The sequence below is a fragment of the Cryptomeria japonica genome, chromosome 9 (assembly GCF_030272615.1).
Source record: "Cryptomeria japonica chromosome 9, Sugi_1.0, whole genome shotgun sequence".
Classification (NCBI taxonomy): domain Eukaryota; kingdom Viridiplantae; phylum Streptophyta; class Pinopsida; order Cupressales; family Cupressaceae; genus Cryptomeria; species Cryptomeria japonica.
Genome location: NC_081413.1, coordinates 615817750 through 615836398, shown reverse-complemented (window position 1 = coordinate 615836398; position 18649 = coordinate 615817750). Strand labels below are relative to the sequence as shown.

Below are 18649 nucleotides of genomic sequence, written 5' to 3'. Positions count from 1 at the left end.
TCATAGAAGAATGTGAGGAACAAAACCCCATGTGAGGAAAAAGTCCCCCCCATATGAGAGAAGAAGAGAAGTCAAACTGTGACCCCCCCTCAATGGAGAATCTGCACCAATGGAAGAAGCTCGATGTATGAAGAAACTGCTCCACGAACGTCGAACAACATTCCTCCCCTTAGGAAGAAACAAAACCAAAGGTGTATCCATGAAGTCTCCCCAATCATGAAGGGAAGATGTATGAAGAAAACTCATGATGAAAGGAATCTCTGAAAACTGCTCAAGTGTCCCCATGTTGATGCTAAAAGATACCCCTTCCAAAGGTGGTAAACTGTGCCACACTGCTGAAAAAGGCACTCCAAGATCTAGTGGAGATGGATGTAGAACATGTCCCAAAGATTCACATGTCTCCTCAAAACATAAAGAGACCTCCTCCAACTGTTGTACATAAGTATCCACAATCATGTCAACCTCGAAAGAATGATCATGTAGAGAATGAACAATCGAAGAAGGATCACCTTCATCAAAGAGAAGATGTATGTCATCAATGATGTCTCCCAAATCTGCAATGTAGGATTCCACAAACAAACCTGCAATGTCTGTCAAGTAATCATCCCATGAATCTGAAGCTGGAAGACAATGAATATCCTGCTGCACTGAATCACATGAAGGCAAAACTGTCGCACTATCTGCATCATCAGGTGCAATAGGTGATGTGATATCAATATGAGGAGATGAAATGCAAGACTCAAGAACGGGGTTACATGTGAGAATCCCCATGTTCAAGTGTCCAAAGTTCTCCTCAAAATCTGAACCATCACAATAAGTGTGATCATCATATGTAGAATCATCAAATGTGAAATCATCATCATCAACAAAATCTGAAAAGGAGTATAACCGAGATGCATGATCAACCACCCCAGTCGCAATGATAGCTCTAGTCTCCATGTCTCTAATGAAAACTGAGTCAGGTGTGAACTCCGCAACTCTCTTAGTTGCGCCATGTGTGATTTGATAGATAGAAAGGAGATTGTTTGTCAAGTGGGGTACACACAACACATCATTGAAGGAGTTATCCCCAATGTCAATAGATCCTTTCCCAATCACATCCATGTATGTATGATTGCCCATCAAAATCTGTGGCATGGTGCAAGGCTCAAATGTAGAGAACATAGACTGCGAAGATGCCATATGATGAGAAGCCCTTGAATCTAGAAGCCATCTCTCTGAATCATGACTGATAGTAGCACATAGAGCTTTTCCTTTTCTTGTTCCAAAAGAGTGAGTCTTTCCACTTGTAGAAGCCATGAATGCTTGCCCTTTTCCTTTTGAATGTGAGGAAGTGGAAGTTGATGAATCATCCTTCTTGTAGACTTTAGGCAAATCAATGTTATGCTTTTTGATGATATGTGTGAGCTCATCAATTTTCTTAGAATAGCAACGATGCTCCTCATGACCAATCTTTTTACAATAAGCACAAGTAGGTTTCTCCCTCTTTGGTGAATTATCTCTCTTGGAAGAATATGAATCTCCTTGTTGTGGAGAAGATGGTGCTTTGTCCTTAGGCTTTGATTGCCATTTCTTCTTGTTTGAGTTGTCCTTTCCTTGATTTCCTTTGTTCCCTTGATTTGCCACTAATGCTTGAGACTTAGAAGCCTTAAGAATGCCCATGCTTATCAACTTAGTTTGTTCCATCATCAACATTTCATTGAAAGCATCAAATGTAGGCATTGTGTAGCTTGAACCCATTGTCATCCTATGGGTTTGGAAACTAGAAACAAATGCTGCATATTCTTGTGGAAGCTTGCCTATCAAGTTGAATATCAATTGAGTATCCTTCTTATCAATGCCACAATCTTTGAGTTGTGCCCTCAACTCATTTGCCTTAGTGACATAATCTTGTATAGTATCAAAGTTCTTGGGATCTAACATGGTGAGATCACTATCAATTTGATATCCCCTAATCTCATCAACTTGACCATACAAGTCTTGAAACTTTTGCCAAGCATCCTTGATTAGAGTACACTTTTCAATATGAAAAATGAGATCCTTTGATACATACTTTCTTAAGGTACCAATTGCCATGATATTTTTAGTGAGCCAATCTAAGTGACCAACTGGATCAACCTTAGGATCAGCTGGAGCAACAATAGTTCCATCAATGTAATGAGTGAGTCCTTTTTCCATAAGTTTACTCCATGCATCAGTTTTCCAAGTAGCATAGTTATGTGGAGTTAAGAGAGGAAACTTAGAAGAACCCATAGCAGCAAAAAGGAAGGAACACAAGAGCACAAAAGCACAAGAGACACCCCCCCAAATTCAATCAATCAAAGTACCCCCCCTAAAGTGATGATTTTGGCACTTTATACTTAGTGCGATTACAATGAGCCACTTGCAAAACAAGGCAAAGTGGACTTATGATGCAAATTTTACAACTTCTCAAATGAGATACAAGAGACTTCAATCAATAGTGCAATGAATCTAACTGAGATTCAAGCAAATATACAAGTACCAAGAGAGCCAAAAATGGCCAAGATCTGAAAGTACAATTTCTACTTACAATGGCATCAATCTGATAGCATCATGTGAAAGTAGACGAAAAAATACGCACTTTCAAAAAAAACGGCACCTAAAAAGGAGGTCGGATGACCCCAAACGAAGCCTCTGAAGTTGCAAAAACTAGGATTACTCAGGGACAGTCACCAAAAACTGCATTTTCTGAAAAATCTGTGCATCAAAATCAAAAAATTTCTTCACCATTGCGGAGAGCACGAAATTCTAGCCCATTTCAAAAAAAATTGCACCCAAAAAGGAGCAAAAATGAGCAAGTTATGGCCATTTGAAGTTGAACTGCAAAATCAAAAATGCCAATGAGAGAGGGTCCAAAAATTTTCAAACCCTGCTGATGTGGCGCTGACGTCAGCAAGTCACTGGGTTAAATTTGACGGCCGTATGACCGTCGCAAAAACTTCGCCCTCTGCTGACTGGGCGTCCATACTGTACGGACGGATGACGCGGTCTGCTGACTGTACAATCCAAACTGTACGGAATTGTTGACTGTACAAGCTGATTTGGCTGCTGACAGTATGTACGGAATCTGCGTGGCACTGTACGGATTGTTTTATCTGTGGGCCAGTGGCCGCCTGCCACGTGGCGGGCGCGATCCTCCGGTCTTCGTGACTGGTCGTCCGCTTTGTGCCAGGAGGCGGCGGGAGGCGCCGGAGCCGGAGCGGCGGGAGGAGCCGCTGGTGGCGCTGTGCGGAGGTGTCGGGAGCTACGGCCGGGAAGCGGGGGTGGCGCCGGGAGGACGCGGCGACGGTAGCAGGCGAGCGGAGCCGGGAGCGTAAGCCGGGGCGGAGCCGGGAGCGGAAGCCGAGGCGAAGGACGCCGGCAGACAGGTACACTGCGGGCACGGTCGGCCGGGACGAGGCGCAGGGTACGGCCGGCGGGTAGACCTGCAACACGCCGACTGCAGGTACGAGAAACGACGCTCTGCAACCTGCGGTACAGCCTGGTCACGGGGGGGGTCTGCAGACCCCCCAAAAAACAATTTATTTTTTTTTTTTTTATTTGATTTTTCAAATTTTTTTTCTGAAAAATAATAATAAATTCCGAAAATCCGTACGATATAAGCAAAATTGGAGAAAAAAAATTTCTCACCAAAATAGGCCGACTTTATAACCAAAATTCATGGAAACGGCCTTCTGGACACAATGGCGAGGTCGGATCTGGTCTAGGACGCCTCCAAAAGATGTTGCTCCTCAGATTTGCCTCTTGACGTCGCAATAATGCCTCTTCAAGACGAATCAATGAAGCCCCATTGGCTCTGATACCATGTTGGATTTTGCCAAGATCAAGAGCTCAATGAAATGTACAAAATAGAGACACAATATGGGACAAGAATAAACTGTATTCTCATCAATAGAAATGATCAATAACAAGATGTTCAATAGTTGCATACAATGAATAGGGGCTTGCTTATATAGGCAAGGCTAGGGATATGTATGAGCACACAAATATGACATGTGGCTCAATAAGAAACAAGGGTAGGTAGGAAATAGGTGTGGGTAGGTAAGAGAAATAATATAATATTCCACATGAGGTGGATCACCCACCGAAGGTGGAATTATCACTCCACAATAAGTGGATATGATAGTGTAATAACATGATCAACACCATACAAGGTGGAATTTCTCCTACACACTATCCCAATGTGACACAAACACCCAAGTGTCTCATATCCAAACTACTATGAAATGCATTATCCTAAGTAAACTTAAGTAAGTGTAATAATATCCAAGATGAATAATTATTTACACCAACACGAGTGACTAATATAACCCTCACATGCAAATTATAGAACTGTCACACGTGAATTACAGAAGCCTGAAACCATGATTTTGGGGAAAAATTGGCAAACCCTTTTGCAAAAGAGTACTAAGCACTGCTTGCTCCAGCAAATTCCGACTGAAGCTATATAATCAACAGTCCCTCTTAGCTAGGGAGGAATCCTTCTTAATGTTTACAAGTTACATCACCTTATTGTGATGATTGACCACAATGGCTACATCCATATGTGGAAAGGAAAGATATCACCTCTTTGTGATATCAACCATCATGGCTTATCCATAGGTATCACCTCACGTGATATCCACCATTATGGCTTATATAAGGATATCTCCTCACGTAATATCCACCATTATGGCTTATCCATAGATATCACCTCACGTGATAGCCACCATTATGGCTTATCCATAGATATCACCTCACAAGATATCAACCATTATTGTGAGATCGTCACCTCACAATGATGGTAAGATGCACAAGTGTTCATCATAGTGGGATCGTCACCTCACAATGATATTCACCATGGCTCATCCAGAGGGTAAACACACAAGTACAAGAAAATCACCACGGACTCTCTCACGTGGTGTTGTCATGGCGTCACACACATGACATCCACCATGAACCATATCAGAGGGTGGAGATAAGGGCTTACACCTCAAGTCTCTCTCAAAGAGAAATGCATTAACAAGAGTTTACACTTTATACATCTTTTGAAGAGAAGAATAAATTAGTATATACATAAACAAATCAATGAAGCTGAGACTCAATCTCAGCTAGGGCTTCATTCTCCACCATACCAAGCTTACCTCGAAAGTACACAAACTTTATTCTAGAGAGAGGCTTGGTGAGAATGTCTGTCGTTTTCTCATCAGTATTAATGTATCTCAACTGAATAGCATTCCTTTCCACCATGTCTCTAACATAGTGATACTTGATCTCCACATGCTTCATTCTGTCATGAAACAAAGAATTGACAAAAAGCTTTACACAACTTTGATTATCACAATGGATAATTGTAGGCTCTAAGGATTGCCCAAACAATCCTGCAAGAAGCTTCCGAAGCCACACTGCTTCTCGTGCTCCCACACATGTTGCAATATACTCAGCCTCTGTAGAGCTTAGCGCCACTGAAGACTGTTTCATCGATGTAGACATAGAATTGTAAGCCAACATCCCAAATCTCTTCAAAAATGATGTGACTCCCTCTGAACCTAATATCAACCTTCTGACCTCCTTGTCCAAGGTTGCTTCTGAAGCTGAAATGTCAGGCTCCCTCTGAATCTGAAATGTCAAGCTCCCTCTGACTGTTGATTCTTCCTCTTCGAAGAGACGTCTCCAGCCACCAACTCAATTTCATGGCAGCAGCCTGTGATGCTTCCTTACAGGATGTAGCAAGCTCGTCCACCCTTGAATACAATCTCCATCCTGAAAGCATTCAAAGAGATTAATAATGGTCCAAGACTATCCCGAAGAGAAATATCAATGCTGGAATCATACATGGTTCACTATAGCATGAATTAATAACTATATGAAAAATTCATGAACATTATTCAACCATGAAAACCTATCTCTTAATTGGTTAGTCTTCCTCACAATCCACCAACGTTCTTTCCTAAACGACCCTCGCCATCACTCATCACCTATCTTCAGCTCAGCAACGACAATATCATCCTTATCACTGGTCACGTCATCGCAATGTGATAACCAGTATAATCCGATCATGGCATCATTGGAGGTGGTGGCAGAGATTATCAAGCAAGTCAGTTGAGCAGATTTACTGACAAAATTGATTTCGTTGTCCCTAAGATGACAGACTTTACTGATTCTGAACAAATAATATTACCACTCTTGATAGAGGGACTTGCTAGTAATAAGGCAATTCGTCTTGATGAATCGATAAGGTCAAATTTGCCACCCTTATGTTTGCTCAAAACTATTAATAGCTGTACCTTGAGTGGGAATCACTTCTATTCACAAATCTCCCGCTGAATGTCACCTTTGTCAAATTCATTGCAAATGGAGCTGAATAAGCTTGTGCAATATTGGTTGTCAAAATCGTTTGTGCATAGTGAGCACAAATCAGAATCGCTGCTTATAAACTTATCAAAGTCACTGTTCAAATGCAATTCACTATGATGTTCGAATTGCCACCACATAAATCAATTTCAATCAAGGACTCAAGTTAATTAACCAGATAGCTGCCGATGATGAAAATGATATGGTTCGCTGTGTTTGCAGGGTTGAATTCGCTGTCAATATTGATGTCGTATTACCAACCTAGGAGGATGATATAAAAATCGGTTACTTGGTGAATATTGCCCAAAATCTGGAAAACACAAATTGCTGCTCCTTAGAATAGAATCATTTTTTATTTTTTTTATTTTCACAAACTCATCGCAGCCTTCTCAAAAGTGCATTGCTCCCTAGCCAATTCGCTAAAAAAGTAGAGTCGCTGAAGATTAAAAAGTAGAGGCGAATTCACTACTCCATGGAAATCAATTCAGATGTTAGATCCCTGTCCACATGTGGTTGTGCATACAAAATTCGAACATCGTCACCACCTTCATCTGCTAAAACTAGATCGCTGATGTCAAAATAAAGTCGCCATGCTCTTGAGATAAAATAGTTGATTTTTGCTAATGAAGATAGTGAAATCGCTCCAAAATGTAATCGCTGAGTATGGCCTCAATCAGGTGGTGCAATGGATCAATGTGGGAGATTCACCTCTATGCAAGCAATATCGATTTGAATTCGATCAATGAAATGATCAAATTCAAGCTTATAACGTTTCTTAAAGTCCGATGCCTTATTGATATTGCTTGTATTAAATAGTTTGCATTAAAAAAAATCATGATCCCTGCTGTTCATTCTGATGTTTATATCGGGATGGTCAATTTCCTTTAATGATCGATTCCTTGTTCTCTTCCGTCAGATGTTGATACTGTATCAGGGCGTTTCCCGGGTTTCGTACCCGTTCTGATACCATGTTGAATTTATGGTGCTCAATTAACCACGAGCACTGATTTGCCCACCCAACCATAGACAATGCACGATTGTCTCCCCCCAAGAACTGCTTATTCTCAATATAGCAAATGGTATGTTATTTCTCCATTTTATTCAAGAGAGAAGATTAATCTTCCTTTATACCTTTTGTGATGCCCCTTCACCAAGGGATGCCACTCTTCCAAGTGGCACCAATTATAATATTATTAATATAATATAATAATTATACAATATAATTATATTATCATATAATAATAATATTATCACAAGAAATATAATATAATTATATTATCACAATATAATATAATCATATTATCACAATAAATATAATATAATTGTATTATCACAATAAAATATAATATAATTATATTATCACAATAAATATAATATAATTATATTATCACAATATAATCACAATAATAATATAATAATTATGGGGATGTCCCTACAGCGCAACGATATGTTGCGATCCCTGTTGATAGGGAGGTTTCATGTTCGAACCCTTGTAGGTACTGTGCACGCTGAATGATGCCCGCTTGTTTCGGTACTTTCGGCAGTCCCCCTTGGTGATTGGTACCCACATTGCGGTTGGTGTTGATGCCTCTTCTTTCGCTGTCCACGCAACACAAATCCTCTTGTTGCGGTCCCTCTCATGGCTTCATTGGTGTTGATGCCTCTTCTTTCGCCATCCACGCAACACAAAAATCCTCGTGCTGCGGTCCCTCTCGTGCCAAAAATTGTCGATGATTCATGATGCCCCCCTGCCAGTTTAAGGAGCGACAAATCCCCTGTTGGAGAGATAAGGAGAATTGTAATGGAGTGATAAGGAGATGTTTGGAGAGATAAGGCGTATGGAGTGATAAGGAGAGATAGATATAACAAATATATGTAAGTGTGGCATTCATATCATCGAGGAGGTGTTAATACCTCATCATGTAATCCCTCGGGGAGGGGGTCTCCCATTGTAACCCCCACTGGTTTGTAGCTCTAGTTAAAAGCGTTCTTAATAAATAAAAATCACAACATTACCGATCAAAAAAATATATATATAATAATTATATTGTCAATTTAATTACTATATTATCAATAATTATCAATGTAATTATTATATCACAATAATTATATTATTACAACCTCTGTGTTGTCTATGTCGGCATGAAGGAATCCAACCATAGCATCAACACTCCCTCTAAGCCGATTAGGCCACTTACATATTTGTCTTCCTCGGACTGGAAGTGATGACCAATGCTGCCAATCTTCAACAAATGTTGTAGATGAATGCAAAAACACTATAGATGAACTCAAAACTCACACTTTGCGACTCTCAAACAATTGATAACACCTCTGACACTATCAAACATGGCCACAAAGTGTGCATGAAAAACTAAAACGATGTTTTCAATGGCAATTTCAACAATTTTTTAGGGTTTTTTTTTAATATGACACAAACAACCATGTTGTCAAATCCAAACATATCTAACATGAAAAAAAGTTTGTCGTCATTTTTGGTAAAAGTACGATGCCAAGCCATATCATACCCATATTTGTATAGAGTATGCTAATATGCATACCAAGAGAAGGGGGTGGCGTAATTAATAACCTTAGTATTGGTAATAGCTCTAATGAGGATCTCTTTGCTCTTGGCTTTGGTGGTTTGTTTGGTTCAAGAGGATAAGGTGGTCTTGGGTTGCCCTTTGCTTCCCCCCAACTCCAGTTGGTAAGACCATAGATAATTTGACCCTCTTTGTTCTAGATCTAGCTCTATATGTAGATGATCTTGAGATTATCTCTTAGGAGGGCAATTTCCACGTGTTGAGTCCCTTTACTGTGCCATCTCTGTCCAATAGAGTTGTGTTTCAGGCTGTACGTTTAATTTCCTTGAACAGTGAGTTTGTATGTTGTATAAATATGATTATGATGAAGGTGCTGCACATGGTCCACTTTAGGTTTTTAAAGTTCGGCTGTTCCATGTTTTTGGGGTTTCTAGTGGTAGGTTTTATTTGGTGCAAATTGTTATATCAGTGATGTTGTATGTATTAGGTTGTCTCGTGTCTTCTCCGAGACCAGTTTGTTACATTCCTTAAGATGATGGTTTATGGTTTTTGTAATATGATATAATTTGCATGGGTGTGGGCCCCTATTGACCCCTCTACTAAATGACTAAAATAACACAATATTTCAGTTACTAGGTGACACTTGCAAATATCCATGTGATTGTGCATGATTATGAAACAATTTAAGGAATTCCAGCACTAAGTCATGATTGATCATATCTATGCATTTGTCTATGATTTTAAAACAATCACAAGATTTCACATGCTAGGTTATAACTGCAAATGTGTATGTAATTGTGCATGACTTCAAAATACATTTTAGATTCAATGTACTAGGTGTGACTACAATTATCTGGGCAATCGCACATAGCTTCAAAACATTGAATCTGAAAGGCCAAAAGAGGCTTGGGAAGAAAGGGTTTGCACTTTTTGCACCTCTGGGAAAGCAGAAACTGAAAAGCATTTTATCTTAGAGTGTGATGCCCTCAAAGACAGCAGGGATAAGTTAATTAATATCTTAACCGCTAGCTCATGGTATAATTTAATCAGCGAGGAGTCTATTGAAAAGTTGGGAGCACTCATCATCACCTCGCATGGGCAAAGAACTGATCTTCATAAGTTGGTTTTGATTGGATAGGCTATCCTTAGCCTCGTGGACGTTAAAATTGTCTTCTTCTTCTTCTTCTTCTTCTTCTTCTTCTTCTTCTATGGAGGTTTTTGGTTACTAGATTATCCACACAAATGTCAAGATGATTATGGATAACTTTTAAATAAATTCACGATTTTGTACAATTGGTTGTGATCACAAATAAGCATCTAGTTATGCAGAATTTCAAAAGAAATACTGTATTTCTAAATAAGGTTGCAACTTTTAATATCTCCGTGATTTATTCATAATTTAATATTTTTAAATAGATTTACAATCTAATAGATTATGACTACAAAAATCAATATAATTGTGCCTTTATTCAAGTAAAATTAGGGTTTTGGCTGGTAAGTAGTGACAGAAAATATCTATGAAATTGTTTCAAGTTCTTAAATAAATTTTCGATTTCAAATACAAATTATGATGACAAATATTTATTTAATTATGCATATTTTACAAAGCATCAAGATTTCACTTGTCAACTTATGCCTGCAGCTATCCATGCAATTAAACATTATTTAAAATTTAATTCAGGATTAACCTATTGGTTATGGCTGCATTTATTTATCCATGCAATTAAGCATTATTTAAAAATTAAATTCAGGATTAACCTATTGGTTACGGCTGCATTTATTTATCCATGCAATTAAGCATTATTTAAAATTAAAATTCAGGATTAACCTATTGGTTATGGCTGCATTTATTTAGGTAATAAATTAATAATCGATAATCTTCAAATTAAATTAGGATTTAATGCATTAGTTTATGATTATAAGTTTTCTAAATTGCGCATAAATCCAGGGGGTTGAGCTTAATTGGTTTAAGTATTGAGTTCTCAATGTGGAGACCCAAGTTCAAATCTCAATGGGACATCTAATTTGGGTTCTAAGTTGTGACTCTTGGTCTACCATAGTTGGCTTCTAATGTGGAGTTGGTTTTTAAATAAGTGGATTTCTAAGTTGTAACTCTTGGTCTTCCATAGGTGGTTTCTCGTTTGGTTGCTCAAAGGAGATAATATTAGTACTATGCTCGTAAATTATTGGTCTCATGTTGATGCTCTCACACGAACAAAATATTTATAAACAATTAGCAATATGAAAAAAAAAAAGTTGTGCATAAAGATAAAATAAATTCAGGATTTGACATGTTAGGTCATGACTGCAAATATCCGTGACTACACTTATTCATGTAATAAATTATAATCCATAATATTCAAATTAATTCAGAATTTCATGCACTAGCTTATGATTACAAATTTTTCTGTAATTGTGCATAAATATAAAGTAATTTCAGGATTTCGTATGTTAAGTCATGACTGCAAATATACATGGCCACATATTTCTATATAATTACCAGTACTTCTACGAGTTTTGGTGACAAATAAACGCAAAGATGAGGTTTTCGGGATGGTAAAAAAATTCCCAGATTTTGAAGATGGCAATTTTGAAGATGGCAAGGGAGAACTAGTAAAATAACTTGAAGAAATTAAATGAATTTGAAATTTCAAAAATTAAATATAACGTGTTCATTTGCAAATGATAATCTTCTCCCTTTTAGATTTTTTGGGTTTTTAAGAATTTTTTTTGAAAGATGTGTTTAGTTATTTTTATGCACCAAATGTGCAGGCAGTCCCATCCTAAAAACAGGGGACATCCTATAGCTGGGACATTTGGGAAGTCGTGAGGACCCATGGAATGCATACCCATAAAACACTTTCAATCATCCATATTTAGATATATTTTCAAGATTTTATTAACTTGGTCAGGACTTCAAATCAAATTTTAGAATCAAATTCAGATACTAGGTTATGACTATTGCTCATAACTATAAGATTAACTTAGAAAGAATAACTTGATATGACTGAAAACTTACGTAAACTTCAACTAACTATAAAATTCTGCGTAACTTTAAAATAAATTTATTCGTCACAAAATATCTGAATACATTTAGGACTCTGACTGTAAATAATAAATATCTATGTAATTGTGCCCAACTTAAAGCAAATTCAGAATTTCCTGCACTGGGTTGTAACTGTAAATATCCATTTAGTTATGCACGACTTAAAATAAATTCCAGATTTCATATTTTAAGCTGACTGCAATATCTCTATAAAGTATCCTAGCTTTTAAACAAATTGAAGATTTCATTGGTTTTCACTCAAATATTTATTTAGTTGTGCCTAGTTTTAAAATAACATGAAGAGTTCATGTACTACAGTAAGACTGCAAGTATCTATATAATTATGCACAATTCTAAAACAAATTCAGGAATCATACTTGGTGTGTTATGACGACAAGAATTCATGGAACCAAAAGATTTGGGATCTCCACAAATAAAAACCTTGACACAGATGTGATGATGATGAGAGCAAATTTTAACATCTTTTAGACAAGATATTTATCTGGGATTTCATAGACTGTCACTGCAAACATCCAATCAAGTGCACCCAGCTCTAAAATAAAATTAGGATTTTACGTACCACATTATGACTGCAAACGTCTATGTAATTATGCACAACTCTATGACTAATATCTATTTAAACAGCGCTCTGTGCTGAATACCACGAGACATTTTGACACTGATGATGAAGATGACAAATTTGAAGTCCACTGCGATTGCAAATATTTATTTAATTGTGACTAGTTTTATAATAAAATGAGGTTCCGTAATACCACATTATGACACTGAGTATTTATGTAATCACAAGTTTGAGATTTTCAAGAAACATTTTGACATTGATGATGAGGGCACGAATTTCACGTCCTCTAAACCAAATTTATTTCTGGAATCAACATTTTTTATTGTCTTCAGTATCTCCATACAATTCTAAATTACTTTACAACGTAACTGCAAATATCTGAGCCATTCTTAAAAATTAAATAAAACAGACCAAAATACCTGAATAGACCCTGGAATTATGCGAGGTAGTGGACGACGCAGAATGATCCTCCTTGCCGGTACCCTCATTCTTACCCGCGATGGAATTAACATCTTTTTTGCGCGATCCAAAGCAGGGGAAACAGCCCATTGCAAAACCTGCAACCCGAATCTCACTCCACCGATCGAATTTTATCCACTCGGATCCGAAACCGGGGTCAAAACATCCGCAATAAATATCATTTTAACGGCCACCTGAAATGACACCAAATTTTCCCGAGTGGCGAAAATAAATCTTGCTTGCACTAAATTTATCCGTATTTTCTCAATCCTTTGCCAAATTCGACGCCATTCTTCTCAAATCCGAGGGAATCGGCAATTGGGACGAACTAGCGACAGATCGGGGCATTGTTCGAGGTTTTCATGGTACAGATCGCGGTAGTTTTCGCGACCAAAACCCTCGGCAGAGGTTTCCAAAAATGCCTCTTTTTATCGTTTTGTTTTCTGTAAGCTTTGAAAAAACAAAAGGCAGAAAACGAGTGGAAAAACAAAGCCGAAAGTGTGAGGTCAAAAATTATGAACGGTAACAATATAATTTTAGTAAATTGTATTTTTATTTTAATAATAATATGATGATTTGAGAAGAATCCAAAGTCTTTGATATGGTTGAATATATGTCAATGACTTGTTTGGAGGGATTTTGTTTTTTTGGCATTTTTCAAACCTTTGAACGCCATGAGAGTGATGTATGTCGTATGGTGTAAGGCTTTGCTTTTCCCTCTTCAAATTATTTGCCACTTGTATGGCTTACGACTTTCTTTCTCTTTCCACACGGAAATGAATCAACTTAAGGAAATACTAAAAAATATCTTAATAATTGTAAAGAAAAAATAATTGTTTTGGGGTCTTAAGAATCTATGATTGGTATAGTTTATTTAATTTAATGAAAAATCGTGCAATAGAATTCAAACATTGGGAATTAATAGGGATATAGATATTTAGTAGTTGTATACAGTTGTCTATTGTTTTGATTATAATTTTTAAAGTCTAGTTTGAAATATTTTGGTTTTTAATGTGTCGTTTAGAAGATGACAGGTCTAAATTGGGACGTTCTTGTAATTTTGTGAGGTATATTTTGTGCTATAAAATTGACCTTTGTTTTTACAAAATTGAACTCGAGTTAGAAAAATGAGGTTGAAAGTTTTTGGACTTATGTACTTGCAATCCTTGATGTCTAAACTTGTGATACTTGGTGAAGAAAGAAATAACCACTATAAAGTTATTTGGCAATGACACAAAATCAATATAGCAAAATAAAATTAGTTTGTGCAAGATGAAAATGAAAACACAAGCAAAATAACACTACAAGAGCTCAAAGAGCATAAATGAATAACAAGCTAGAAAAGTTGATCTTTGTACCTGAAAGAGGAGAGGCAAGACCAACCAAAGAGAAATGTAATTCTTATACCCAAAAATTAGTGTAAGTTGCACTCATGAAAGATGTCATCCACCCTTACTATGATCCAATCACAATAACTAGGCACACTAAATTGAAGTCATACTTAAGCATGTTTGCATAAAGTGGAGCCCTCTAAAGGTTTCAAAATAAAAATCATACAAACTCAATTCCTAGAAAACTAGAGTGTCAAATCAAAAAACCACGTCACTATAGAGAAGATGAAGAAATCCTATTCCAAAAAAAATTGTGTCAAAAACTATCTCCATATGGTTGAGAACAAGCTTGCTAAAGTTGAACTATCAAATTGAAAAGTTTAATGGCAAGGGGTCACTATCCCTAGTGATAGATTGGTGGCAATTAGTTTACACTGTTAGTGGTAGTGGTGACTAGGTCAAATACAAATGGCATTATGATGGTTGCAAGGCAGTATCTAGTAGTGGAGTAGTGTAGGGTGGCATAGAGGCAAAGGAGCAACGACAAGACGATGGCCAAAAGGTAGTGAAGGAATATGGTGGAAGAAGGTCATTAGGCAGTGCTAAGTTGAGGCATAATAGGGCTATAGGTGGTTAGAATCTAGGTTGGCTAGAGATTTGTAAGGCCAAGCATTGGACCTACAAAGTAGTTTTAAGGATGACTGGGCTTATGGGTTGCAAGCAACCAAGTGGGCTACTCAGTTGTAGGCTACTCGCCCAATTACTTGAATTTAAAAAATAATCAACAAAAAAATACCCTAGAAGCTTGCATCTCTAATTCTGACACTTTATATGGAAATGGGAGTTTTGGTGCCTAGTGAATGCAATGGAAAGGTTCATTTCGTGCAAGGACGCCCAAAAAAATAGTAGTTCATTATAGACCACATTCAAAAAAATTTATTACAAATTGACTTTCTAAAATATGATTTTGGAAAAAAAACCAAACCTAAATTTTCAATACCTCCAAAACATATTAGAATAGCAAAAAAATGACGTTTGGATTGCTAAAAACTAAAAATCTACAAAAAAACTAATACAAAAAATTAAAACCAAGCATAAACCCTAGAGACTTCAGTTTTTCCTATTAAATTTTATAATTCTCCAATTCATCTAAAGATGCAAGAGAAGAGTATAGCAGGTTTTGAAAAAATGACCACCCCACCCCCGCCTCATTTCTCTCAAAACAAAAGACCAAAGATATATACTAGCACAACAAGCATTAATATCATATTAGATTCCAAAATAAGTTGAAACTACCCAAAATTGAGTATAATAAATAATTCTAATAAAATTATTCAAGTAATGACACTCTAGTTATCACAAAATATGGCCAATGATCATCTAAAGTGCATACCAAATTGGGTGAGAATATACTTGTATCATATAAAAAAACCCCTAACACTTAGCCTTAATGATAGAGAAATAATAAACTACTTCTTACTCAACCAAAAAATAAAACCTAAACCAAGTAATGAGTTTTAGCCTAAAGTGGACTTATGATCTTAAGAATCACCTATATAATATAAATATATATACCTCAACAAGTCAATATAAATGCCCAATGTATAGTGAGTCCCAAAACCACGAGTATCGTCAATATAATAGAGAATCTACTTGGTTGCCTTCAAGCATAACTCAAGAGGCTTCTACATAAACCAAGAGACCATGCCCATAATATATGAAATATTAGGACTTGTATAAGTTAGATAAATAAGACTCACAACAAGTTATTGATATAAGGTACAATTATCCAATAGTAAAGAGCATTAAGACTCAAGTTTGACTTCACAAAGAAAGGTAACCATACTAAGCTTGTAGTCAACTATGTGAAACCATGAGAGAAAAATAAGAGTATACTTGGAGTATGCAATGGTAATCATGGAAACAGATTAAGATATCTCAAATCATAATAAAATAATGCAACAAACCTAAGTCAAACATCAAAAATATATCACAAAGGATAATTTTTATCAGCGAAATGGATGAATAACTCCTCATCGTCGATATATAAAACTAGATTGGAAGAGAGATATTTTTTGTAGATTTTAGATGTTCACGCCAAGTGGAAAAGAGAAAACAATCATGAGAAGGAGGGGTATACCAATCTTGAGGGGCCTATTTCAAATGATAAAAAAGAATTCTCAGTCTATAAATCAATGGAGAGTCGCATAGAAAGTCCTATGATCTCTCCATGTATATCTCCTCCTCAAGGCCCTCACAAAGAAATGCACTCTTTGCGTCCATCTAGTGAGCCTCCCAATTGAAGCAAGCATGAGTCGAATATAATTATTTACTAAAAGTGCAAAGGTATCAAAGTAATCAATTATGGGAACCTAAGAAAACCCTTTTGCAACCAAAATTTGTCTTGAACTTGTCCATTGACCCATATAATATGAATTTTGTTTGATAGAATCACTTGCATAAAACAAGTTCATATCCATTCGAAAGGAGGATAGTCAAGTGTCATTCCTAACCGTGGAACAGTAATCCTTTTGTGCGGTTGCATCCCGCTCAAGAATCCTAGATGACTCATAAATATACTATGGAACAAAGGTAGAATTAATGTAAAAATGTGGAAGTTGTTGAATATTTTGACTTGTCTACCTAATGTCTTGTGGATCCCAAACATAATCACTTGCAACATGTAATGTCTATCAAACACAAAGTGAACATGAGATCAAAGAATAAAGATGAAAATCCTTAATATTTAAATGATGACTAAGAGAGGAAGGAGGAGAATCTTAGTCATCACTAATGATGTATAAAGTTAAGGAAGAAGAGTTCTCATCATCAACAATATACCTAGATGGATTTAAATCCTCAAAAGTATTGTCATTAAGCCCAAGTGACTGTAATGTGAACATAAAAGGATGTTAAGTATCAAAAGTAGAAATTGAAGAGCCCTCCACAAATTGCACACTTGTGTCATTGAACTACTTGTGTGTTGTAGGATGAAGTAGTGATGACACTTAAAATAATATTAATTTAACCTACTTTATGTGAGGCTTTTGCAATTCACAATTTTATATTTATCTATAGGAACATGGACCCATGCAAGAGAACCAAAAACCTTAAGGTGCTTGATTATTAGTTTTTTACTACTTCAAGCTTCATAATGAGGAACTCCATTCAATTCTCAGCAAGGAAAGTAGCTCTAGATATAACAAGCACAATTAATAGCCTCCACTTAACACTAATACTTACAAGAGATCTCAAATGCATCATATAATCTTTTATTTCCTTCACAGACATGTTCTACCATTTTGCCACTTCATTTTTTCAAGGACAATATAAAATTGTGTAATGCGGAAAAATCCTCTCTAAAATGTAAAACTATTTAAATCAATGATTATCATAATGATTGGCATTGTTCGTGCACAAACCTTAATGCCCTTCCCTAAATATTTTCATGCAAAATATTTGAAGTCCTAAAAGAACTCGAAGACCTCAAACTTTTGTCAAAGAAAATATACTCACATATACAAGAAAAGTCCACAATAAATTTTAAGATATACATTGCCTTAATGAAGGAAGGGTGTGGAAGTAAACCAACTAAATTATTGTGAATTAACTAGAATCTATAAAACTCCTCATAATTTAACTTTGTCAATGTTCTCCTTGTCAATAAAGTTCCTCATGATTTAACTTTGGAAACTATAGTTTTTAACAAGGACACAACCACGACATACATGGTTAGAAAGGTAAGTTCCATACCTTGCTGGTTGAGATGTTTTAGGTAGTAGTAATTTAGATTCCAAACTATTCATACTATAACTCACTTCATCAAAATGAGTGACTATAATAATCGAAGGGGGATAAAAAATAAAGTAAGAAAAAATATAAAGCTAATATGATGATCTATTCTCTCCATTGTAATTGTAAAACCACCATGAAACTCACTAATAATCACTAATTTAGGAGTGAACGCAATCCATATGTCTAAACTAATATAAGTGATTTGATGAATTGATGTGATACTAGTTAATAATGATGATACATGTAAAGAACATCTTAAATTGGGTCATACCCTACATCAAAAGGCTCTCTCTCACACACCTCAATAGAAGTGTTGTCACTGGTTGAAATTTAATATAATACAAGGCTCAAAAGATGTGAAAACATTTTGAAATGAGGCTACGTGGTGTAAAGCACCCAAATCAAGAACCCATTGGGATGGTGGAGATAAAATTACTACAAATACCTTACTCTTTCCTTTCACTTTAGTATTTTTTGGCCTTAAAACACCCTTGTATGAAGAAGTATATTTCACTCACTCAATAACACTATTGTTGTTCTTCTT

The 18649-nt window shown here is 36.4% G+C and overlaps 1 protein-coding gene across 1 annotated transcript in view; it reads right to left on the bottom strand.

Moving 5' to 3' along the window:
- The window catches only part of LOC131042868 (probable serine/threonine-protein kinase PBL7), a 70809-nt gene extending 57323 nt beyond the window's left edge, over positions 1–13486 (bottom strand). The window contains exon 1 of the mRNA XM_057976197.2: positions 12940–13486. Coding sequence (XP_057832180.2) covers positions 12940–13069 — 130 coding nt within the window. The 5' untranslated portion in view covers positions 13070–13486. The remainder of the gene's footprint in view (positions 1–12939) is intronic.
- Between the last annotated feature and the right edge of the window lie 5163 nt (positions 13487–18649).